This window comes from Dreissena polymorpha, chromosome 3 (genome assembly GCF_020536995.1).
Source record: "Dreissena polymorpha isolate Duluth1 chromosome 3, UMN_Dpol_1.0, whole genome shotgun sequence".
NCBI lineage: Eukaryota > Metazoa > Mollusca > Bivalvia > Myida > Dreissenidae > Dreissena > Dreissena polymorpha.
The window spans coordinates 100479039-100504978 of record NC_068357.1 but is presented as its reverse complement, the minus strand read 5'-3'; the positions used below and the strand labels follow the sequence as shown (position 1 = coordinate 100504978).

General features: G+C 36.5%; 1 protein-coding gene and 1 long non-coding RNA gene across 18 annotated transcripts in view; both read right to left on the bottom strand.

Annotated features, from left to right (window-relative positions):
* LOC127870757 (leucine-rich repeat-containing protein 9-like) overlaps nt 1-25940 on the bottom strand; it is a 76457-nt gene continuing 50517 nt past the window's right edge. For 7 of the 17 annotated variants that reach the window (XM_052413217.1, XM_052413213.1, XM_052413221.1 and 4 more), the window contains 5 exons: nt 22294-22317; nt 14020-14188; nt 12637-12874; nt 6824-6847; nt 1-2963 (listed from right to left, as the gene is read on the bottom strand). In XM_052413217.1, coding sequence (XP_052269177.1) covers nt 2933-2963; nt 6824-6847; nt 12637-12874; nt 14020-14188; nt 22294-22317 — 486 coding nt within the window. In that variant the 3' untranslated portion in view covers nt 1-2932. Of the gene's footprint in view, nt 2964-6823; nt 6848-12190; nt 12220-12636; nt 12875-14019; nt 14189-22293; nt 22318-25940 lie in introns of all 17 variants that reach the window. The other 10 variants (XM_052413224.1, XM_052413225.1, XM_052413220.1 and 7 more) reach the window with 9 other exon arrangements.
* Nucleotides 22622-23986, bottom strand: LOC127870759 (uncharacterized). Its single transcript, XR_008044902.1, has 2 exons — nt 23029-23986; nt 22622-22866 (listed from the first exon to the last, which is right to left on the bottom strand). It is a non-coding gene; the product is annotated as an uncharacterized LOC127870759 (long non-coding RNA).

Sequence of the window (25940 nt, the reverse complement as noted above, 5' to 3'; positions counted from 1 at the left end):
TATGTTATTTTTCTTTATTCAAAAATACAATGTGATTGGGACGGAGATTTGATTCAATTATCATATAAATTAACAATACATAATAAAAAGTTTAAACACTTTTACATAAAGTAACATCTACAATAATATTTAATACCGCTAAGCAGTGGGAACGAACATGGACGGCATTAGTTGATTATAGTGCATTTTTATTAAAAACGCATTTATTATATACAATATTACTATAGATAACACCTTAATGTATTTACAAGCACATTATTTTTTTTTCAATTATAACTATGTTGCCAAGCAACGAAATCATTCAAAGGTCCAAAACGTACACTGAAATGAAACGTATTCTTTAATTTATATACATGTATATATACCCCCACTCTGAAGGAACGAGTTATTGAAAAAGCAAGATGACAGTTAAAAAATATACCCATAAATGCAGGTGTTAATCTTCAATACAAACATTTCAGCAGCTAAATTATGATCGAATTCCTAACAGTTTAATAATATTGACAAATATCATTCTACAAATATTGACGTTTTGTATCATTGTAACAAGTCAAATCTATATTATTTAAGCACCTGAATAAATATTTGGAAATAATATAATATTTCCTTTAAAAGGAAAAAAAGAAGATATTCCAGAAAAGTAAGTTGCACATGATATAAAGTACCAAAGATCTATCATGTTTAACAACCACCATATTTGTAACTTGCTTTTTAAGAACATCATTGGACCTGACTTTTAGATGACAAACACAGCTCCTATGTTTGTAAAAGGACTTTACATATTTTTTTCACTTTCTTCCAAGTCTTACATGTCAACATGTCTTAAACTTTCTTAAAACAATGTATTTTTATAATACTGATCCTGTAATTCAGTAACATGTGTTTGCTTTATTTGTATATTTTGTGTATTTATTCTTAACCTTTATCAAATGTAGGTACAACATATCAATAATAAAAAGGAAAATTGTTGTGCATGCCCCCTGAGAGGAATAATGTACAAATAACAGTGCTGTGTATAACCAATGTACATTCTTTAAGTACATTTGTTTATCTAGTTTACATTTTTTACATGCCATATCAAATAAAATCTAACATAAAACAGCATATGTCATACAATTCTCTACACCAGCAACAAAGAGTACAAAAATAAATCTTGATGTTCATTTATATTTGAATGTCAATGCACCAACACGAAACTTATAAAACACAATATACTAGCTAAACCACACCTTTGATTGTAAGAAAAGTATACTTACTTACAGGCGAGCTACACATATTTACTTATTTAACTAAAATGTATAAGTGCTACACATGTGCTTGGGCAATGTAATAAAACATATCCAGTACTGGGTCCATTATCTATTGGAATGCTTTCAATAAAGGAATGCATTGTTATTTACATTACGTGCAATTGAAAGTGGAATGATCATATGTTATGAAAACAGTTTCAAAACCAATAATTGTCAGTATAAATGCTTTCCATATCCAAGATTAAATATAAAACATTGAGAAATATGCAAAACAGATTATCATAGTAACAAATAAAACAGACATGGGCACATCAAGTCAGTCTGCAATCACATAGGCATTTCCATATTATATTTTATATAAAACTGAAGTAAATTCAAACATGTTTAAAAATAGCCAAGAATTAAGTATAAAACAATGTAGTTGGACAACATGTAACTTCCAACAAGATTGTTTTTGCAGTTTGATTTCTACAACATTTTTCAAGTCACTTGCACAGCACTGATTATATCTAATTGTATGGGAGAATTGTTTGGGAGATGTATGTGTCTGAAAAGAGAGAGCAAGACCAAAAATTTGCTTTTTGTAAATAACGATCATGTATACATACTGGAGTTTTCCACATGAAATGGAATCCAAAATTTGACTAAGTAATTTATTTATATAGCACAACCCCAAAATGTCCTTAGTTTTGCCACACTGTCTGACTGTGCACAACCCCATAATGTCCTTAGTTTTGCCACACTGTCTGACTGTGCACAACCCCATAATGTCCTTAGTTTTGCCACACTGTCTGACTGTGCACAACCCCATAATGTCCTTAGTTTTCCCACACTGTCTGACTGTGCACAACCCCATAATGTCCTTAGTTTTCCCACACTGTCTGACTGTGCACACCTTAGCCTACTGGCATCATTTTCAGTATTTTTCATATAAGTGGCAATATGAAATCAGCTATAACATCGGGGAAAAAAAGGGATTTCACGATTACATAATCATTTCACAAGGATTAACTACAGAGCTAGCCAAAACATAGTGACATCTGCCGCAATCTCTCTGGTTTGAAAATATATATAATATTAAAGTGGCATACGGTATGATAACTGGATTGGATGTTTTTGTACTAACTGTCTGGCAATTATCCAGTAACTGCTACTAATCACACTCTCTTTCTCTCTGAAAACCCACTTCAAGGTCCATTTTCCCAACACAACCAAGGTCCATCAAAATCAGGTTATTCACAACTTTATCTAAAGTTCACATGCTAAAAATGTATATTTATGTTTTTATATCACAAATGTTGAAGGTTTTTAAAAGTATAGCTTGTTAGTAACTTTTCTTATAGCAAACACAACTGTGTCCTTTGTAAGCTTTGAGACATACAACATGTGGTAAGCCAATAAAGCATGTTGGAGATTTTTTAAGGACATCACAAAATGTTAAACATTCAACAATAAAATGTGTTACTTGTACCCCAAGTCTTAACTTTTGAATGCTTGCATAAGTGCTTAAGGCATCCATGGTAAAAACAGTTTCAGTCAAATGATCTCTGCATATGTAGATGTACATGTTAGAGACATTGGAACAGGTATCATGGCTGTTCTATACTTCCCATAACTGAGCCTGTTGCTAATAGCAACCAAGGTACAGTTGCAGTGTTCATGGTCAATCCTCAGGTCAATGTTTATTTTCTGTTGTTTCGATTGTTGTTCATTCTGAAAATGCATTAAATGAAATGGTGAATATGTATAAGAAGTCATCAAACTTTAAAGTATTGCCACTTAAAAGTACATGGATATTTTATAATGTAAACATTTAAATTCATATAAAAAAGGAAATTATAACCTTTATGAAATGTTATATTGAAACATTTTAAACTGTCTGAACACAGTCATACATAAAAAGTAGTATGTTCACTTAATAATTGTCATATTACATTTTGTATATCTATTATAAGAATCGAGTGATCTTCATAAACAATGTTACGGTCAGACAGATGATTCAGTTAATAGAATTAATTAATTACAAGTAACATGCTTTAAAACTAATTCTGCCACAATACATTGCATACAATACAAGAAAGAAACATTTCAAACAGGGAAACAGTTATGAAAATGTAAAAACAGTATGCAATACTGCAAAGAAAGAGAAATAAACTCTGGTCAAGCCAGAAGACACAGTTGTCTTTCTTGGATCTTGTTTAATGAATAAAGATATATATTAAATGTGATTCAAAGGTTAAGCTTATTTCATATCACATAGACATTTTGAGCAGATATATATAGCTTTATATTTGAAACTTTTTTAAAATTTAGTTTTTACTGAGGAAGATTTTTTTTATTGCAGTTCTATGTCATCCTGCAATGCATGCAAATGCTAATGAAATACATATTATTATGTACTGTTTGCATTTTTTTTGCTGACGATAGATGTTAACTAGTGACAGGTGTCCCAGGTAAGTTTCCATACATATTTCTTAACATTTTGGAGAAACCTGTCTTATGTTTACGTACGAGGGTAAATGTAAGACATGGTAAACCAACAACACAAAATTAATGCAAATGCTGACTTGCACGCCCAGGTACGTGAGAACCATAGGAAAGCTCCGTCAGGGAAGAACATATTGTTTTCAAAATTATCAAGTTTGTAATAATAGATTCACTCCCCTAGTTTGTAATCAATGGTCCTAGAGGATGAGAACAGACTAATAAGGGTGAGTTCGCAATCAATGGTCCTAGAGGACGAGAACAGACTCATACGGGTGAGTTCACAATCAATGATCCTATAGAGGGTGAGAACAGACTCATTAGGGCAAGTTTGCAATCAATGGTCCTAGAGGGAAAAAACTCATAACTCATAAGAGTAAGTTTTGATCAATGGTCCTGGAGGGTGATAACAGACTCAAAAGGGCAAGTTTTGATCAATGGTTCTAGAGGGAGAGAACAGACTCATAAGGGCAAGTTAGCAATCAATGGTCCTAGAGGGCGAGAACAGACTCATAAGAGAAAGTTTTTATCAATGGTCCTTGAGGGCGAGAACAGACTCATAAGAGTAAGTTTTGATCAATGGTCCTAGACAGCAAGAACAGACTCATAAGGGCAAGTTTTGATCAATGGTCCTAGACAGCGAGGACAGACTCATAAGGGCAAGTTCGCAATCAATGGTCCTAGAAGGCGAGAACAGACTCATAAGGGCAAGTTCGCAATCAATGGTCCTAGAGGGCGAGAACAGACTCATAAGGGCAAGTAAGCAATCAATGGTCCTAGAGGGCGAGAACAGACTCATAAGGGCAAGTAAGCAATCAATGGTCCTAGAGGGCGAGAACAGACTCATAAGGGTAAGTTGGCAATCAATGGTCCTAGAGGGTAAGAACAGACTCATAAGAGTAAGTTTTGATCGATGGTCCTAGAGGGTGAGAACAGACTCATAAGGGCAAGTTGGCAAACATTGCCCTAGAGGGTGAGAACAAACTCATAAGAGTAAGTTTTGATCAATTGTCCTTGAGGGCGAGAACAAACTCATAAGAGTAAGTTTTGATCAATGGTCCTAGATGGTGGGAACAGACTCATAAGGGCAAGTTAGCAATCAATGGTCCTAGAGGGTTAGAACAGACTCATAAGAGTATGTTTTTATCAATGGTCCTAGATGGTGAGAACAGACTCATGAGGGAAAGTTGGCAATCAATGGTCCTAAAGGGCGAAAACAGACACATATGAGTAAGTTTTGATCAATGGTCCTGGATGGTGAGAACAGACTCAAAAGGGCAAGTTCGCAAACAATGGTTCTAGAAGGTGAGAACAAACTCATAAGAGTAAGTTTTGATCAATGGTCCTAGAGGGCGAGAACAGCCTCATCAGAATGAGTTCGCAATCAAAGGTCATAGTTAGTGAGAACAGACTCATAAGGGCAAGTTCACAATCAATTGTCCTAGTAGGTGAGAACAGACTCATAATGGCAAGTTCACAATCAAAGGTCCTAGAGGGCGAGAACAGACTCATAAGGGCAAGTTCGCAATCAAAGGTCCTTGATGGCGAGAACAGACTCAAAAGGCTAAGTTAGCAATCAATGGTCCTTGAGGGCGAGAACAGACTCAAAAGGGTAAGTTGGCAATAAATGGTCCTAGACAGCGAGAACAGACTCATAAGGGCAAGTTCGTAATCAATGGTCCTTGAGGTTGAGAACAGACTCATAAGGGCAAGTTGGCAATCAATGGTCCTAGACAGCAAGAACAGACTCATAAGGGCAAGTTCGCAATCACTGGTCCTTGACGGTGAGAACAGACTCAAAAGGCTAAGTTAGCAATCAATGGTCCTTGAGGGCGAGAACAGACTCATAAGGGCAAGTTCGCAATCACTGGTCCTTGAGGGTGAGAACAGACTCATAAGGGCAAGTTCGCAATCAATGGTCCTAGAGGGCGAGAACAGACTCATAAGGGCAAGTTTGCAATCAATGGTCCTAGAGAGCGAGAACAGACTCATAAGGGTACGTTGGCAATCAATGGTCCTAGAGGGTAAGAACAGACTCAAAAGAGTAAGTTTTGATCAATGGTCCTAGAGGGTGAGAACAGACTCATAAGGGCAAGTTGGCAATCATTGCCCTAGAGGGTGAGAACAAACCAATAAGAGTAAGTTTTGATCAATGGTCCTAGAAGACGAGAACAGACTCATAAGAGTAAGTTTTGATCAATGGTCCTGGAGGGTGATAACAGACTCAAAAGGGCAAGTTCGCAAACAATGGTCCTAGACAGCGAGAACAGACTCATAAGGGCAAGTTCCCAATCAATGGTCCTAGAGGGCAAGAACAGACTCATAAGGGCAAGTTCACAATCAATGGTCCTAGTAGGTGAGAACAGACTCATAATGGCAAGTTCACAATCAAAGGTCCTAGAGGGCCAGAACAGACTCATAAGGGCAAATTCGCAATTAATGGTCCTCGAAGGCGAGAACAGACTCAAAAGGCTAAGTTAGCAATCAATGGTCCTTCTGGGCTAGAACAGACTCAAAAGGGTAAGTTGGCAATCAACGCTCCTAGACAGCGAGAACAGACTCATAAGGGCAAGTTTGCAATCAATGGTCCTTCAGGGTGAGAACAGACTCATAAGGGTAGGTTGGCAATCAATGGTCCTAGACAGCGAGAACAGACTCATGAGGGCAAGTTCGCAATCAATGGTCCTTGAGGGCGAGAACAGACTCATAAGGATAAGTTGGTAATCAATGGTCCTTGAGGGCAAGAACAGACTCAAAAGGGTAAGTTTGCAATCAATGGTCCTAGTAGGTGAGAACAGACTCATAAGGCTGTAAAATTTCCCAAAATGTTCTCCCCTTGTAGGACCATTGATTGCGAACTCGCCCTTATGAGTCTGTTCTCAATGATACTCATTGCATGCATATTTTAAGATCGTTTCCATGAACTCTAAATGAAGTGATTGTGAACTATGTAGTACTACCAACCAAAGAACTATCAATCTGCATGCATTTCTTGTTACTAATTGTTTAGAAAGAGGTATTCTGTAACCTAAGTATTCTTCTATTTTTATCCAGTTTGCTAGAAATACTAAGGTTATACTGTAGTTTACCTCGACTCTACATTTTGGTTATATCTGTAATTAGAACATACGCAAAACATCTATTGGTTCAATTCTAACAAACAAGGATTTTACAAGGAAAATGCTTTAAACTTTTCAATAATAATATTTTTCAATTGAGTCAAATATTCATATATTTCGGTTGCAGTATATCTGCTTTAAACTTCTTTTGGTTTTTGTACATAATTTTGCCTAACACATGCTTGTAGCACTGTATTAATAACAGTGAATATTTCAATCTGATATGCTTGTTATAAAAACAATACATCAATTCCAAGCTGTGCACTGTAACCTGTGTGGGATGAATTTGTGTGCACAATTGTCTAACATTTTTAACATTATTATACTTTGAAACAAGAGATGTGTTTGTCAGAAACACAATGCCCACTATTCGCCACTTTGAAGTCATACATTCGACCTTTGAACTTGAAGGATGACCTTGACCTTTCACCACTCAAAATGTGCAGCTCCATTAGATACACATGCATGCCAAATATAAAGTTGCTATCTTAAATATTGCAAAAGTTATGACCAAGGTTAAAGTTTTGATGCCGCTTTGAAGCCATATATTTGAACTGTGAACTTGAAGGATGATCTTGACCTTGACCTATCACCACGCAAAATGTGCAGCTCTATGAGATACATATGCAAGCCAAATATCAAGTTGCTACCAAGGTTAAAGTTTTCCACAGAATGACAGACAGACAGACAGACAGGCCAAAAACAATATACCCGCAATCATTTGATCCGGGGCATAAAAATACAATGATATTTGACCTTTGACCTTGAAGGTTGACCTTGACCTTTCATCACTAAAAATGTGCAGCTGCAGTAGAAGTAAGTAAGAGATTGAATGGATAAATGATTTTTTTTTATTTTGACCTTTGACCTTGAAGGATGACCTTGACCTTTCACCACTCAAAATGTGCAGCTCCACAAGATACACATGCATGCCAAATATGAAGTTGCTGTGTTCAATATTAAACAAGAAACCGTTGGAGACTGGTGATGCTCCTCAATTTTTTTTTTTGTCACAATATTGCACTATATATTCAGATAAAAGGAAACGTCTTGAGGGGCATAACTTTGGACAAAATAATACGATGGATGGTTTAGCAACTTAAAAATTTCAAAGGGCCATAACTCTCTAAATAAATCATCTAACCAGAGCCCACACATAATATGCACATCTCCTGTTGGTAGTGAAGCTTCCCATAAAGTTTAATTGAATTCCCGTAATAAGTTGCTGAGAAATAGCTCGGACAAGAATTGCACTATATGTACAATGGAAAATTTCAAAGGGCCATAACTCTGTGAAAAATTAGACGACAAGAACCGGCTGATAATATGCACATCTCCAATTGGTAGTGAAGCTTCTCATAAAGTTTAATTGAATTCCGGTCATTAGTTGCTGAGAAATAGCCCGGACAAGAATTGCACTATATGTACAGTTAATGGAAAATTTCAAATGACCATAACTCTGTGAAAAATCATCCGTCCAGAACCGGCTGATAATATGCACATCTCCTCTTGGAATTGAAGCTTCCCATAAAGTTTAATTTAATTCCGGTCATTAATTGCTGAGAAATAGCCCGGACAAAAATTGTGCACGGACGGACATATGCACGGACAGACGAAGCGGCAACTATATGCTCCCCCAAAAAATTTTGAGGGAGCATAAAAAGTTATGATAAAACTTAAACGAAGGTTAATGTTATAGGAAAGAAAAATACAATGATATTTGACCTTTGTCATTGAAGGTTGACCTTGACCTTTCACCACTAAAGATGTGCATCTGCACGAGAAGTAAGTAAGAGATTGAATGGAGAAATGAATTTTTATTTTTTTTATCTTGACCTTTGACCTTAAAGGATGACCTTGACCTTTCACCACTCAAAATGTGCAGCTCCACGAGATACACTATGCATGCCAAATATGAAGTTGCTGTGTTCAATATTAAACAAGAGTGCCAAACTGTCACAAGATACGCCCGTTTTAAGACTTTGGACAACTTGATAACTTTACCATGACCCATATTTGAACTTGACCTACATATCATCTAGACACAACTTCTGACCAAAGTTGGTGAAGATCTGATGAAAACTACTTCAATTAGAGAGCAGACACCATGCTAAATGCTTGAAATGCACTACGGGACCTCGTGACCTAGTTTTTAACCTGGCAAGACCCATATTTGAACTTGACCTACATGTAGATATTGTCTAGACACAACTTCTGACCAAAGTTGGTGAAGATCGGATGAAAACTACTTCAATTAGAGAGCACTTGCTAAATGCTTGAAATGGTTTAAGTGACCCTGTGACCTAGTTTTTGACCTGGAATGACCCATATTCCAACTTGACCTAAATACTGTCTAGATACAACTTCTGACCAAGTTTGGTGAAGATTGGATGAAAACTACTTCAATTAGAGAGTGGACACCATGCTAAATGCTTGAAATGCACTAAGTGACCCTGTGACCTAGTTTTTGACCCAGCATGACCCATATTCGAACTTGACCTAGATATTGTCTAGATACAACTTCTGACCAAGTTTGGTGAAGATCGGATGAATACAATTTGAATTAGAGTCCGGACAAAGTGGCGCCGTTGAAAATGCACTAATTGACCCTATGACCTAGTTTTTGACCCGGCATGACCCATATTCGAACTTGGCCTATATATCAACTAGATGCAACTGCTGACCAAGTTTGGTGAAGATCGGATGAATACAATTTGAAATAGAGTCCGGACAAAGTGGCCCCTTTGAAAATGCACTTATTGACCCTATGACCTAGTTTTTGACCCGGCATGACCCATATTCGAACTTGGCCTAGATATCAACTAGATGCAACTGCTGACCAAGTTTGGTGAAGATCGGATGAATACAATTTGAATTAGAGTCCGGACAAAGTGATGCCTTCCGCCCGCCGCCCGCCGCCCGCCGCCCGCCCGCCCGCCGCCCGCCCGCCCGCCGCCAAGGGGTTTCACATAATACGTCCCGTATTTATACGGGCGTATAAAAAGTTATGATAAAACTTTAACGAAGGTTAAAGTTTTAGAAAATAAAAATACAATGATATTTGACCTTTGACCTTGAAGGATGACTTTGACCTTGACTTTTCACCACTCAAAATGAGCAGCTACATAAGATACACATGCATGGTAAATATCAAGTTGGTATGTTCAATATTGCAAAAGTTATCAAACTTTAACCAAGGTTAAAATTTTGGGACAGAATGACAGACAGACAGACAGACAGGCAGGCAGGCAGGCAGGCAGGCAGGCAGGCAGGCAGGCAGGCAGGCAGGCAGGCAGGCAGGCAGGCAGGCAGGCAGGCAGGCAGGCAGGCAGGCAGGCAGGCAGGCAGGCAGGCAGGCAGGCAGGCAGGCAGGCAGGCAGGCAGGCAGGCAGGCAGGCAGGCAGGCAGGCAGGCAGGCAGGCAGGCAGGCAGGCAGGCAGGCAGGCAGGCAGGCAGGCAGGCAGGCAGGCAGGCAGGCAGGCAGGCAGGCAGGCAGGCAGGCAGGCAGGCAGGCAGGCAGGCAGGCAGGCAGGCAGGCAGGCAGGCAGGCAGGCAGACAGACAGACAGACAGACAGACAGACAGACAGACAGACAGACAGACAGACAGACAGACAGACAGACAGACAGACAGACAGACAGACAGGACAAAAACAATATACCCTCGATCTATCAATTCGGAGGCATAAAAATATAATAAACAAGGTGTTAAATAGAAAATGTGTTCACAAATTAAACAGGGTCAAACACAATTATTTGTGGAAAACCTGCAGTTAGGGAATTGCATACAACATGTGTTATTTAAATACAAAAGCCACAAATCCAAACAAACAAACTGCACACAATATAAAAATAAACCAATAATTTAATAAAACTTAAGGAAATAACTTAATATTATTTATAGTAAATGACCCACATGTGAAAAAAGAACTATAATGATCTAGCATGAATGTTACATCAATGCATACGTTTGTTCACTAAATTTACATTGATATAATATTGCATGATATATAACACTAAAACAGCACTGTATATTTTTTCAGCTCTTGAACATAAATGTAGGGTTTTCTTCTATTTTATGTAATAGATGTACATATTTAATGCAGTATCAAAATGTGGGCCACTTGGTTAATGTGCAAACAAATGTAAGCCACAACCCATCAAATGCACAGCAATATGCTTTGACAGCCAAAAGGCACAACAAACTGGCAGATCTCATTGAAAATGTATGTTCTATGTTGTTTATAATTATCAAGTCAAAGTATTTAAATGATAACAGATTCTGAAAGACTACTTACTTAGAACTGATGAATAATAAAATCATAATACTTTTCATCATCCATGTAACAAGTTCAAAATAATTTATACAAATTATTAGATCACAACTTTGAATATAAGTTACCAAAAGGTAATGGTATAAAAAACAAAAACAAATCCTGTCAATTCATCAGAGGGGGTAATCACGTGATAGTCAAGATGGCGACATCAATACCGAGACAGTTATTTTTCGCCATGTTATACCCTTTATTACTTCTGTTTATTTTCCAAACGACGCTCACTTTCCAGCCATATCAGTAAAAAGGTGTTTAGCGTTTATTTCGTATTTAAATTCGCTTTATATCTCGACTTTACTCCCCGCATATTTTATTAGTGGAGCCCTAATTAGGTCATCCCGCTAAGAAATTTCGCACCGAGAAAATTCGAGATATAGAGCGAATATTCCTATGAAATAAAAACCAGTAACTTTCTTCGTAATATGGCTGGAAAGTGAGCGGAATGAAAAATAATAATACGAGTAATAAAGAGTATAAAATGACGAAAAATACCTGCCTCGGCATGGACGTCGCATTTTGTCTGTCACATGATTACCCCCTCTGTTCATTGTTATAAGAAATATTGACTGTTTAATTTGGGGATTGGGGCTTACAACTACTCTACTGTGAAAACACTTAACCGATTGGCTGAAATTGCATGTCTGAGGGGACATAACTCTGTAAAACACTGTCAAATAGCTGCTTAACATTGTTAGGAACAACCTGTACAAAGCCTTGAATGCACAAAAAGTATTACTAAAATATGTCAGTAAAGCATTCAAAATTAAAATCACAAAACTTTGATCATTTCGCTCCTATGGATCTAATGCTTGTGGTCTATCAAGCAAGATTTGATATGAAAATTCAGCATCAAAATGTAGTTGAAGTTTTAATTCTGATTAAAAGCACACCACAATAGAAAAATAATAAGCATTTTCTTAAAATAATTTAAGCAATAGACATCATAAAAGCTTGGCAATGATTTAATTGATTGTTTTGTGTTAATTTCCTCTTCAAGCCACTTACTCGAAGGATGCATGGTATTCAGAAAATATCTGGAACACGAAATATACTTTTAAATTAAATAATTTGTATCAAATAAATTTCGCTAAAACATAACCACACCACAGCAAAGATCCATAAGGCACTTGTTACTGGAAATTAAACTGTTTTAAGCTTTAAGTTCACCAATTAAAAGCAAGCATATTATCAAAATTAAGTTATTTACATTGAATTTGTATAAACAATCTGATAACCATGCCTAAAATAAAAGAAACATAAACAAATACAGTTCATAAGTTGAACTCAATTTGTTTTAATCAATAACATTTTATGTGTCAAAAAACACACAACAATTTTTACAAAAACCCATACAAAGATCTTATGATACTTTTTTTTAATAAACAAAACAACATCATTTTAGTACTGAAAGCACTAGTCACCCTCAGGCAAGCAATTGGGGGGATCTCTACCTTGTCAACCACTCAACATACTCTGCAGTTTGTGATGGCTGTGTTGCCACATAAGGAATTTGATTCAAATAGAACTGTGCCCGATTCCCGCTGTTTGTGTAGGCAAACCCTCCGTACCCTCCAGTTCCCCCACATCCTGCCTGGTACATGGTGTTCGTGCGCCCGAGTGGGGCGGGCTGGTTGGACGCTTCTCCGTTCTGCTTGGATCGCCTTCTCCCTCCACCTGGCAACAGTTGAACTAGAGAAATGAAATGTTGGAGCTGAATTGTAGTAAGATGTCCAGAAAAAACAATACTTTTTTAACTTGGTTTTGAAAATGGGGTTTAATGCATGTGTGTAAAGTGTCTGATTCATTAAGAAGGGACTATTTTAAAAAAAAATCATAAAGGCAGAAAGTGTTGTTCCTGATACGCATGTGCAGAATGCACAGACTAATCTGGGACAACACTTAACTCACTTGCATTAAGCCAATCTGGGACAACACTTAACTCACTTGCATTAAGCCAAGTTTTTCCCCGAGTACGTATATTTGTGGTGGGACAATCAGAGGAAATTAGTTGAGAAGTAATATGTTAAGACTCCCTAAATGAAGACAGAGTTGGCTGCTTTGATGAGTCTCCATTTTGATTGGAACTCTGTCTTCCACTGACTGAAAACAGTTAGACCGCAAACGTTGAAGCTGTATTGTGCTAGACATTCAGAAAAAACAAATTTATTTACTTGTGTGTGCATCTTTGTGATGGCATATTAAGAGGATATAAGTGATATGGACTGGTAAATGCATATTGGTGATGAAATTTTGAAATAAAAGGAGCTAATTTACTCAGTTATATGCATAGATATTTGTTGTTGCCTGTTATGAGAACATTAGTGATACATATTTGAGGTCTGATGTTCAGAAAATATATGAGATATTTACTGATGAAAGCATATTTGTGATATGCTCCAATAAAATTCAGAGAATATATGAGATATTTACTGATGTAAGCATTTGTGGTACGATCTGTTTAGAAAATTAGTGATATTTTATTGTTATTTGCATATTTGTGGTCTGGTGTTTAGAGAATATAAGTGACAGTTAATGACATATGCATATTTAGATTAGATAAATGAAGCTTAAAGATGAATTGTGGAGGTATGTTGACACATGTGCATGTGGCATTTACTGGTCAATGCATATTTGGACTATCATAGCTAAATAATGTATGTCTGTGGAAGTCAACACCATAGTTATAAAAAAAATATAATTAAGTAAAAGATACATACAAGAAATGAAAGGTATTTCAGACACAGTAGTTTCAGAGGTAAGACAAATGTATGACCATTTTAATAACACGATACAGAACTCAAATCATTTCAGACCCAGTTATGTCATTAGCTTACCTCTTTGTGCAATATCTTGTGCTGCTGATGTATCGTCATAGAAGATACTTCCATTCCAGAGAGGAGAGGTTGCCAGCTGCATGTTGGTGACCTTGACAGGGACTTGGGCCTTATACTGGCCAATACCGGGCAGGGAGCCATCGGCCGCAACCACCCCGGCAAGGCCGGGCTGCAACACCCAGAAATATGGTGATGATGGGGATCTGTGAAAAGGGGGTTTAATGCATGAGCGTAAAGCGTTGTCCCAGATAAACGTGTGCAGTCGGCACAGGCTAATCGCACACGCTAATCAGGGACAACACTTTCTGATTTTATGATAGTTTTTGTTTAAATTAAGTCTCTTCTTAGCAAAACTCCACTTTTTGGCAAAGTGTTGTCACTGATTGGCTTGTGCTGACTGCACAGGATAATCTGGGAGGAAACTTTACACACATGCATTAAACCCCCTTTTCTGATAGCACAACCGATATGCATCTGTGAAAGGGCTTTGCTGCATCACTGCATTCATTTACAAATGAAAAAGGTGGAACATTTAGACATTCATACTATAAGTAACTGACTATATGACCCAGTTATAGTGTCACTTTATTATGTGCCATTCTTGTACATTTGTTACATACAAGCACTATTTAACAGAATATAAACTTATTTAAAAAATAAATGGGCCCTGCTCTGCAAAAAAGGAGTTTAATGCATGTGCGTAAAGTGTCATCCCAGATTAGCTTGTCAAGATCCCAGATTAGCCTGTGCAGTTTGCACAGGCTAATCTGGGACGACACTTTTTGTTTTGATGATATTTTTTGTTTCAAGAAAGTATCTTCTTAGCAAAAATCCAGTTTACGCGGAAAGTGTGGTCCCTGATTAGCATATGCAGACTGCAAAGGCTAATCCGGGACAACACTTTACACACATGCATTTAACTCCCTTTCACAGAGCAGGGCTCATATTTCCTGTTTAAGGTGAGCATCATTACAAAGTGACTGTCCATCTGAACAACAACAACCAGCAGCTTGCTAGCATTGACACTGTCCATCTGAACAACAACAACCAGCAGCTTGCTAGCATTGACACTGTCCATCTGAACAACAACAACCAGCAGCTTGCTAGCATTGACACTGTCCATCTGAACAACAACAACCAGCAGCTTGCTAGCATTGACACTGTCCATCTGAACAACAACAACCAGCAGCTTGCTAGCATTGACACTGTCCATCTGAACAACAACAACCAGCAGCTTGCTAGCATTGACACTGTCCATCTGAACAACAACAACCAGCAGCTTGCTAGCATTGACACTGTCCATCTGAACAACAACAACCAGCAGCTTGCTAGCATTGACACTGTCCATCTGAACAACAACAACCAGCAGCTTGCTAGCATTGACACTGTCCATCTGAACAACAACAACCAGCAGCTTGCTAGCATTGACACTGTCCATCTGAACAACAACAACCAGCAGCTTGCTAGCATTGACACTGTCCATCTGAACAACAACAACCAGCAGCTTGCTAGCATTGACACTGTCCATCTGAACAACAACAACCAGCAGCTTGCTAGCATTGACACTGTCCATCTGAACAACAACAACCAGCAGCTTGCTAGCATTGACACTGTCCATCTGAACAACAACAACCAGCAGCTTGCTAGCATTGACACTGTCCATCTGAACAACAACAACCAGCAGCTTGCTAGCATTGACACTGTCCATCTGAACAACAACAACCAGCAGCTTGCTAGCATTGACACTGTCCATCTGAACAACAACAACCAGCAGCTTGCTAGCATTGACACTGTCCATCTGAACAACAACAACCAGCAGCTTGCTAGCATTGACACTGTCCATCTGAACAACAACAACCAGCAGCTTGCTAGCATTGACACTGTCCATCTGAACAACAACAACCAGCAGCTTGCTAGCATTGACACTGTCCATCTGAACAACAACAACCAGCAGCTTGCTAGCATTGACACTGTCCATCTGAACAACAACAACCAGCAGCTTGCTAGCATTGACACTGTCCATCTGAACAACAACAACCAGCAGCTTGCTAGCATTGACACTGTCCATCTGAACAACAACAACCAGCAGCTTGCTAGCACATTGACTTTTTACTATTCTCGAGTTAGATTAGCCATCTACACTACTTCATAGAAGAAAACTATATAAAAAAAATTAGTACAAAATACAGGAAATCAGTCAATACATGTATCAAAAATTCAAAGACAGTTATATTGTAGAAGAGCAAAACTTTTTGCAACCACTTTATATTCATTAACAACTACAAAGTCAAAACGAATATTGATTACCTATGGCAATAATTTTTATATATTTGTCACAGATGAATTGTTACCGTCCTGCAGGTAATATAAGAATTTGCTATTAAAGTTTTAAGAAAAAAAAGATAACTGGCCGTGAGAAGGCCCTAGCAATATGTTAAATTAAACAAAGGGCAATAACTGCTTAAAAAACGAAGTAATTGTGATACCTTGAAGATATGCAATGTATATAGCACTTTGAAGTAATATTTATGTAGAATTTTGTGAACAATGGCATGCCAAATATAGGATTTGCCTAAAGAAGATTTCATTTGACACCAAGGGTAATAACTCCTTTAAAATACAAAACAACACAATCATGAAACCTTAACAAAATGCGCTGAAGCACTTACAGATAATAATTCTGTTATGTAAAAGTTTAATAAAAATTTCACCCAAAATGTAAGAGAAATAATGCACGTAAGCTTTGATATCGTATCTTTAACAAAGGGAAATAAATCCTCAAAAAATATGACAATTGTGAAACCTTGACAACATGCACTGAGGCAGTTGTAGATAATAATTCTGTAAAAGTTTAGTAAAGTTTGCAAACAAAAGGTTGAAGAAGTTGTGCACAGAAGATTTTACATGTAAAACCAGACAGACAGACTTCCAAATGATTCCAGTATACCCCTTGTCACTTTTGTAGTGAAGGAGTGGATTAACAATGAGTAGGACCATACATTTACGTCACGAAATTGACCAACTGAAAGCTGTTGTTGAATGATTAGCTACAGGAATGGATGATTTAATTAAATCAATTTTATATGGACAAAATATCAGGAAATGGACTAGAACCAATTACATTTTTTGGGGGCTTAAAATGTTTGGTTACACTACATATATTAAGGCTAATGTAACAGTTACTTGTGCAAATGATCATTTGTATATACCTGAAGTTGTTTACATTTACTGAGCAGTAAATATCTTAACAAGCATGGCGGACACTAATTTATAAGTCTATTGTAACCATCACTATTTCAGAAATATACAGTTAGTTCATACAAAAGTAACACAAAATAACAATAATAATTTCATAACAAGTATTCTTAAGTGACTAAGGGAGGTAACTGCTTGTGCTGCTGACACCATATAACAAAGGGAGATAATTTGCTTACGGCAATCTTATTCCGTTATAATAGCGTTGTACCTAAAACATTTAGCTCAGCTGAAACGTTCTTAGCAAAACAACATTACAGCCTGCATCATATATACTATTAAACAAAAACAGTTTCAAAGACTAGCAATTTGCAAAACTAATCTTGCTTTAAATAATCACTATTGTTACCCACTTTTATACTACAGCCAAAAGTCAGGGTCATTTAAAATAAATAAATAAATAAACTTTATTTACTTGATAAAATTCATTAGCCATCCCAATTTTCCAAATTTTTACATTTTAAAAGTTAAACTATAGAGCTTCAGTTTATAAATATCAGTATTAAATAATGTTGAGGAGCAAAAAGTAGGTATTCATTGACCAGAGACGACTAATTAGTCTCAACAAGTTATAACACACACAGCAGAGATAATTCTATACATATATATTTCTTTATTTATAAACATTTTAAAAAAGTACAACAAATGTTGATATTTCAATATGAAATTCTTGTAAAACTATACATATACATGTATTTATACAAGAGGGCCTGAAAGGCCCAAAGTCGCTCACCTGAGACAACAAGATATTTTTGGGACAAATCTTCTGACCAAGTTTCATGAAGACCGCCCCTTGGAAGCCATGTTTTTCAAGCAAACATAATTATTTGCGAACTCATCCAAGATATCATTGAGACCTATCTTCTGACCAAATTTCATGAAGATTGGACAATAAATGTGGCCTCGAGAGTGCTAACAAGGTTTTACTAAAGCCATATAAGGAAAAATGCCCCCCCCCCTTGGCGGCCATGTTTTTCAACCAAAGGGCATCATTTTTTAACTCTGCTAAGATAATATTGGGATGAATCTTCTGACCAAGTTTCATTAAGATATAAATGTGGCCACTAGAGTGTTAACAAGATTTTACTATAGCCATATAAGGAAAAATGCCCCGCCCCTTGACAGCCATGTTTTTCAGGCAAAGGTTACCATTTTCAAACTCATCCAAGATATCATTTGGACAAATCTTCTGAGCAAGTTTCATGAAGATCGGATAATAAATGTGGCCACTAGAGTGCTAACAAGGTTTTACTAAAGCCATATAAGGAAAAATGCCCTGCCCCCTGGCGGCCATGTTTTTCAACCAAAGGGCATCATTTTTTAACTCTTCTAAGATAATATTGGGAGGAATCTTCTGACCAATTTCATTAAGATATAAATGTGGCCTCTAGAGTGTTAACAGGTTTTACTATAGCCATCTATAGCCATATAAGGAAAAATGCCCCGCCCCTTGACAGCCATGTTTTTCAAGCAAAGGTTACCATTTTCAAACTCATCCAAGATATCATTTGGACAAATCTTCTGAGCAAGTTTCATGAAGATCGGAAAATAAATGTGGCCTCTAGAGTGTTAACAAGGTTTTACTATAGCCATATTAGGAAAAATGCCCTGCCCCCTGGTGGCCATGTTTATCAACGAACCGGCATCATTTTCGAACTCTTCCAAGATATTATTGGGATGAATCTTCTGACCAAGTTTCATGAGGATTGGACAATAAATGTGGCCTCTAGAGTGTTAACAAGATTTTACTTTAGCCATATATAGCCATATAAGGAAAAATGCCCCGCCCCTTCGCAGCCATGTTTTTCAAGCAAAGGTTACCATTTTTGAACTCATCCAAGATATCTTCAAAGCAAGTTTCATGAAGATCAGAAAATAAATGTGGACTCTAGAGTGTTAACAAGGTTTTACTATAGCCATTTAAGGAAAAATGCGCTGCCCCCTGGCAGCAATTTTTTTCAATTTTCAACCAACCGGCATCATTTTCAAACTAGTACAAGATATTATTGGGATGAATCTTCTGGCCAAGTTTCATGAAGATCAGACAATAAATGTGGCCTCTAGAGTGTTAACAAGATTTTACAATAGCCATATTAGGAAAAATGCCCCGCCCCTTGGCAGCCATGTCTTTCAAGCAAACATAACCATTTTCGAACTCAACCGTCATATCCAGAAAAGACATGTTGTGACTAAATTTCATGAAGATTGGACCAAAAATGTGACTTCTAGAGTGTTCACATGTTTGTACTATATACGAAAAGAGAAAACTGCCCCGCCCCCTGGTGGCCATGTTTTTTCACCAATCTGGACCATTTTCAAACTCATCCGAGATATCAATGAAACCAATGTTTCCACCAAGTTTCATGATGATTGGGCAAAAATTGTGACTTCTAGAATGTTCACAAGGTTTCTCTATAGCCATATAAGGAATACTGCCCCGCCCCCTGGCGGCCATGTTTTTCAACTGACCGGAACCATTTTTGAACTCAACCAACATATCATTAAGACAAACATTTTGACAAAGTAACATGAAGATTTGGCATCAAATGTGACTTCTAGTGTTCACAAGGTTTTTCTTTCTTTTGACCTAGTGACCTAGTTTTTGACCGAGCATGACCCAGTTTCGAACTCAGTCGAGGTATCAATGTGACAAATGTTCTGACCATGTTTCATGAAGATCGGACAATAAATATGGTCTCTAGATTGTTTACAAGGCAAAATGTTGACGACGGACGACGCACGACGGACAAAAGGCGATCACAAACCTCACCATGAGCACGTTGTGCTCAGGTGAGCTAAAAACAAGACAACATATCGTCTTTTTTGAAATGTTACCAGTTCACATCAGGTATAGGGGCCATATGTGATGCACAGAATCCTTATAAAATGAACCAATTATATTTAATTGCACATCAAAATATTTGTTACATTAAGTATAACAAGATGGCCTGAAAGTCCCAAAGTCGCTCACCTGAGAGGAAAGGAACTGACCTGTTCTGTGCAGCACAAGATGTCATTAGAACAAAATGTTCTTACCAAGTTTCATGACTAGTGAACACCCTGGCAGCCACATTTTTCAACAGACCACAACCATTTTCATACACATCCAGGATATCATTTAAATAAATATTCTGACAAAGTTTCATGAAGATCAGACAATAAATGTGGCCTCTAGAGTATTAACAAGATTTTACTATAGCCATATATAGTCATATAATGAAAAATGCCCCGCCCCTTGGCAGCCATGTTTTTCAAGCAAACGTAACCATTTTCAAACTCATTCAAGATATCATTGAGACCAATCTTCTGGCCAAATTTCATGAAAATTGGACAAGAAACAAGGAAAATGTTTACGCCGGACAAAAGGCGATCACAAAAGCTCCCCATGAGCACGTTGTGCTCAGGTGAGCTAAAAATACAATGTAACAAGAGATGTGTTCGTCAGAAACACAATGCCCCCTATAGCGCCTCTTTGAAATTAAAAAAAATAAAATAAAATTACCTTTGACCTGAAGAATGACCTTGACCTTAAACTTCCACCACTCAAATTATGCAGCTTCATGAGAACGCCGCTTTGAAATTATCATTTTTTGACCTTTGACCTTGAAGGATGACCTTGACCTTAAACTTCCACCACTCAAAATGTGCAGCTTCATGAGAACGCCGCTTTGAATTTATTTTTTTTAACCTTTGACCTTGAAGGATGACCTTGACCTTAAGCTTCCACCACTCAAAATGTGCAGCTTCATGAGATACACATGCATGCCAAATATCAAGTTGCTATTTTCAATATTGAAAAGTTATGGCCAATGTTAAAGTTTTCGGATGGACAGACGCCATATATTTGACATTTGACCTTGAAGGATGACCTTGACCTTCACCTTTCACCACTCAAAATGTTCAGCTCCATGAGATACACATGCATGCCAAATATCAAGTTGCTATCTTCAATAGTGAAAAAGTTATGGCCAATGTAAAAGTTTTTGGACGAACGGACAGACGCCATATATTAGACATTTGAACTTGAAGGATGACCTTGACCTTCACCTTTCACCACTCAAAATGTTCAGCTCCATGAGATACACATGCATGCCAAATATCAAGTTGCTATCTTCAATAGTGAAAAAGTTATGGTCAATGTTAAAGTTTTAGGATGGACGGACAGACGCCATATATTAGACATTTGACCTTGCAGGATGACCTTGACCTTCACCTTTCACCACTCAAAATGTGCAGCTCCATGAGATGCACTTGCATGCCAAATATCAAGTTGCTATGTTAAATATTGAAAAAGTTATGGCCATCGTTAAAGTTTTTCCGGACAGTCGGACAGACTGACATACACATATACTGACATACTGACACACTGACAGACAGTTCAACTGCTATATGCCACCCTACCGGGGGCATAAAAATAACTTTAAATCCCAAAGTTTTGGATTATTTCTTGTTAAAAATAACAGGAATTATCTTTTCTTTCATGAAAAAAAAAGAAGAAATTCAACTGATAATGCGGTTGATCATAAAATTAAATGCATTTTAAAATTTGCAAAATCTAGTTATTGTTTCATCTATATACAACTTATTATAGTTAACAAAAGAAAGTAGCTTTATACCCCTGGCTTCTTAAGTAAGCCAAGTGATCATTGAATGATTACTTTGTTCATGTAATAAACAGTTTATTACTAACCCCTTTTTTTGTTGAACTAAGTTCAAACATAATTATATCATAAGTGACTATTATTCTGCCTATGACAAGCATATTTTCATAGGGATTTGTCCCTTTGCCCCCTATGTTGTGACTAATATTAAAACTTTCTAATTTTATCAATAATGCTTATAAAAGCTTATTGCATATTTTTAGAAAGTTTTAATATTAGTCACAACATAGGGGGCAAAGGGACAAATCCCTATGAAAATATTGTGACCTGTAAAATACTAAAAACTCAAGCAAAAGCTACTAAATTCTGTGACTAGATTGCAGCTACACGTGTCTATTCTTTATACAGAGTAACTTACTTCATATGAATTTAAAAGACTGCCCTGGAAAAAATATGTTAAATTGATAACTGTGACAGTATTAACAAAAATTCACAATATATCACTTTAACTTTTAAAATGCAGTGCATAAAATACTTATGTTACCACACAGTGCCTTGTGCCTGTATTGGCACACCTTCAGCAATATTGGCCGCATTGTGCATCATCACACAACAAAGCAATGTTGTGAGCTATGTATTAGATACATTCAAGATAGATGGAATCTAAAACAAGGGACAAAATTGTCACAAAACCAGGTTTTCATTGTGAAAAAAAATCTGATAAAGGGAGAAAACTCAAACTGAACTTTTGAAATGACCAAAAAAAATTAACCCCCTTTGTAAGTTTTTTTTTTTTTTTAAATCTATTTTTAGTCGTGGCGACCTTGACATTGGAGATATTGACGTGATTCTTTCGTGGGACACACCGTCCCATGATGGTGAACAAATGTGCCAAATGATTTTAAAATCTCACAATGAATGACATAGTTATGGCCAGGACAAGCTCATTTATGGCCATTTTTGACCTTTGAACTCAAAGTGTGACCTTGACCTTGGAGATATCGACGTAATTATTTTGCGCGACACACCGTCCAATGATGGTGAACAAATGTGCCAAATGATTTTAAAATCTGACGATGAACGACATAGTTATGGCTCGGACAAGCTCATTTATGGCCATTTTTTACCTTTGAACTCAAAGTGTGACCTTGACCTTGGAGATATCGACGTAATTATTTCGCGCGACACACCGTCCAATGATGGTGAACAAATGTGCCAAATGATTTTAAAATCTGACAATGAACGACATAGTTATGGCCCGGACAAGCTTATTCCGCCAGCCCGCCAGCCAGCCAGCCCGCCAGCCAGCCCGCCCGCATTCGCCAATCTAATAACCAGTTTTTTCCTTCGGAAAACCTGGTTAAAAACAAACCAAGAAAGAAACAAAAAAGCACAGTTAATAAACGTCAAAGAAATGCATGCTTCAAAAGTACACCATGTAATTTCTTTTTCAAAGGTACATAAAAAATGACATTACATAAAGTTACATTGATTATACATGTTTACATTAACAAATAATTAAGATTATTAGTGGAGTTAAAACAAGTTGTTTATTGAGAATTGTTATCTTATTTTCTTTATTATAATAACCCATTACATATAGATTATGCCAACATGGCTTTATGAAGATTTGCAATTATTTTCTAACACCGGTGTGGAGAAACCACAATTGTTTAACTGTCTATGGATAAAGTCATGGTACATAATACATCATTTTCATGCCATGAAATGTCATCATCATAATAATTGTCTATGAACAAAGAGACTGATAAAGTTTACTTGTAAGACAGTACTAAAACCTATGCAAGTTAAACAGAATTCCACACCCCTGTTTTGTTAATGACAGACTATTTACTACTACTAACAGATGACATGTAGTTATCATTTGCTACTGGAAGTACAGATATTTCACCAAAGTTATGTATCCATTTGAATACGATTTCCACAGACTTACAAACTTGTATCTAATAACATCTTATATCTTCTGTTTGCATCTGCCTTTTGACTGTAAAGGTACTTAAAACAAGAGGCCCTCAAGGGCCCAGGGTCGCTCACCTGAGAGACTTAGATGGAAAGAAACAAAGATTAAAACTCTTCAGCAAATATTTCAAATTATTAGTATGACAAGACTGACTTTGAAAATAAGGTGTTTGAAAGTATTCACAATAGGCCTATATAGAAAATTACCCCACCCACCCTGGCGGCCATGTTTTTAATACCCAGATTTTTAAAAATATATATATAAGGAAAATGCTTCTTAAAAACATAAAGAGAAAACTGCCCCATCCCCTAGCGGCAATGTTTTTCCACTGATCATGACCATTTTCAAACTTATACGACATATCAATAAAACCAATGATTTGACCAAGTTTCATGATGATTGGCCAAAAAATGTGACTTAAGAGTGTTCACAGGCTTTTTCAGTATATAAATATAAGGAAAATGACCCCCCCCCCCCCTGGTGGTCATGTTACTAGATGGATCAAAACCATTTTTTAACTCAACCGTCATCACATAATCCAGGAAACAAGGGTTGTTAACATTGTTTTGTGAAAAAAAAGGTTTGCTGTTTCGGCAGATATATACATATATCAGTAGTTTTGTGTGTGTGTGTTTATATTTTTTAAAATAGACATTTGTTACCCGTTGCGACAAAGCTATTATTTTTGATAAAAGTAATATGAGGACAGTTATTTAATAATGAGTATCAGCAAAAGAAAATGGAAGTACATTTTTCAACAAAGTGTTGTCCAAATTTGAGATCATGAGATAAGCATCTCAGCATCTTATAGGGGATGACTGTTTACAATCTGTTTAGCAAGAACACTTTTAGATACTGAAAACAACCATATTTGTTCAAGAGATTGTGTTTTTATAAAATAGTTTTTGCATAATTAAATAAAATATGTTGAATTGTTATCATATATCAAAGTCAGTTATACAAAAAGTAAATGAGTATGAGAATATGTACAGCTACTAGAAATTCAATATTACCGGTAATCTTTTATAGTACAAAACATCACTTGATCTTTCTTATAGTTATAAATGTGTGCAAATATAGAAGTAAACACACACAATTTAAGAGATTTGAAAATGTATCATATCAAAACAACTATCAAACTATTTGTAATTTAAATGCACAAAACATCTGCAGCATAAATACATTATTTTTGCAAAAACAAATGCAAATCAACTTTTCTTCAAACAGTTGTTTGTGCTTCTTAAAAGATGTGATAAGTTGTTGTTTTTTTACTACCAAATTGTTCAGATTTTTGACAAAGTGTTTTTAAACAACTGGAACAATTTTAGGACTCACCTTGCATTGATATTTCCAATTGAAACAACAATAAAACCTGCTAAAATCACAAATCTTTCATAATCACACACAAACTACTGACTAACTGAAAATTGTGGGGGTAAAACATTTCAAATTGTAATGTCTTATCTATCTTATGAATGGTTTCCATCTGACATCAACACAAAGGTCTTTGATGAAAGTGCTTAGTTAATTGGGGTCAATTTCCAGGAGTGTTACACAATTACCACCTGGCAACAATGCAGGCACAGGTATAAATGAGTTTTATAGAGAGTAGCCTATGATAAGTGAATGAAAAGTCAAATAAGATTCATATGTAACACTTCTTGTTGTTTTATTGGTTTTATCACTATGTTAAATTTCTGCAAAGATATAGATAACAATCAGAAGTAATGGCAATAATTAATGTGAGTAATGCAATAATTATAATTAGATATTTGGGTTGTGGTTAATGTTTCTGAATCCATTACCAGTATCATCATAATCATCATCATTATCATCATCATCATCATCATCATCATCATCATCATCATCATCATCATCATCATCATCGTCATTGTGCACCAACATCCGCATTACATTTAGAGTGTTAACATCGTTCTAATATAGTCATATTATGAAAACTGCCGCTACCCTGGTGGCCATGTTTTTTAACAAACCGTTACCATTTTCGAACTCAGCCAAGCTATCAATACAACAAATCTTCGGACCAAGTTCCATGACGATTGAGCTATAATTGTTACTTCTAG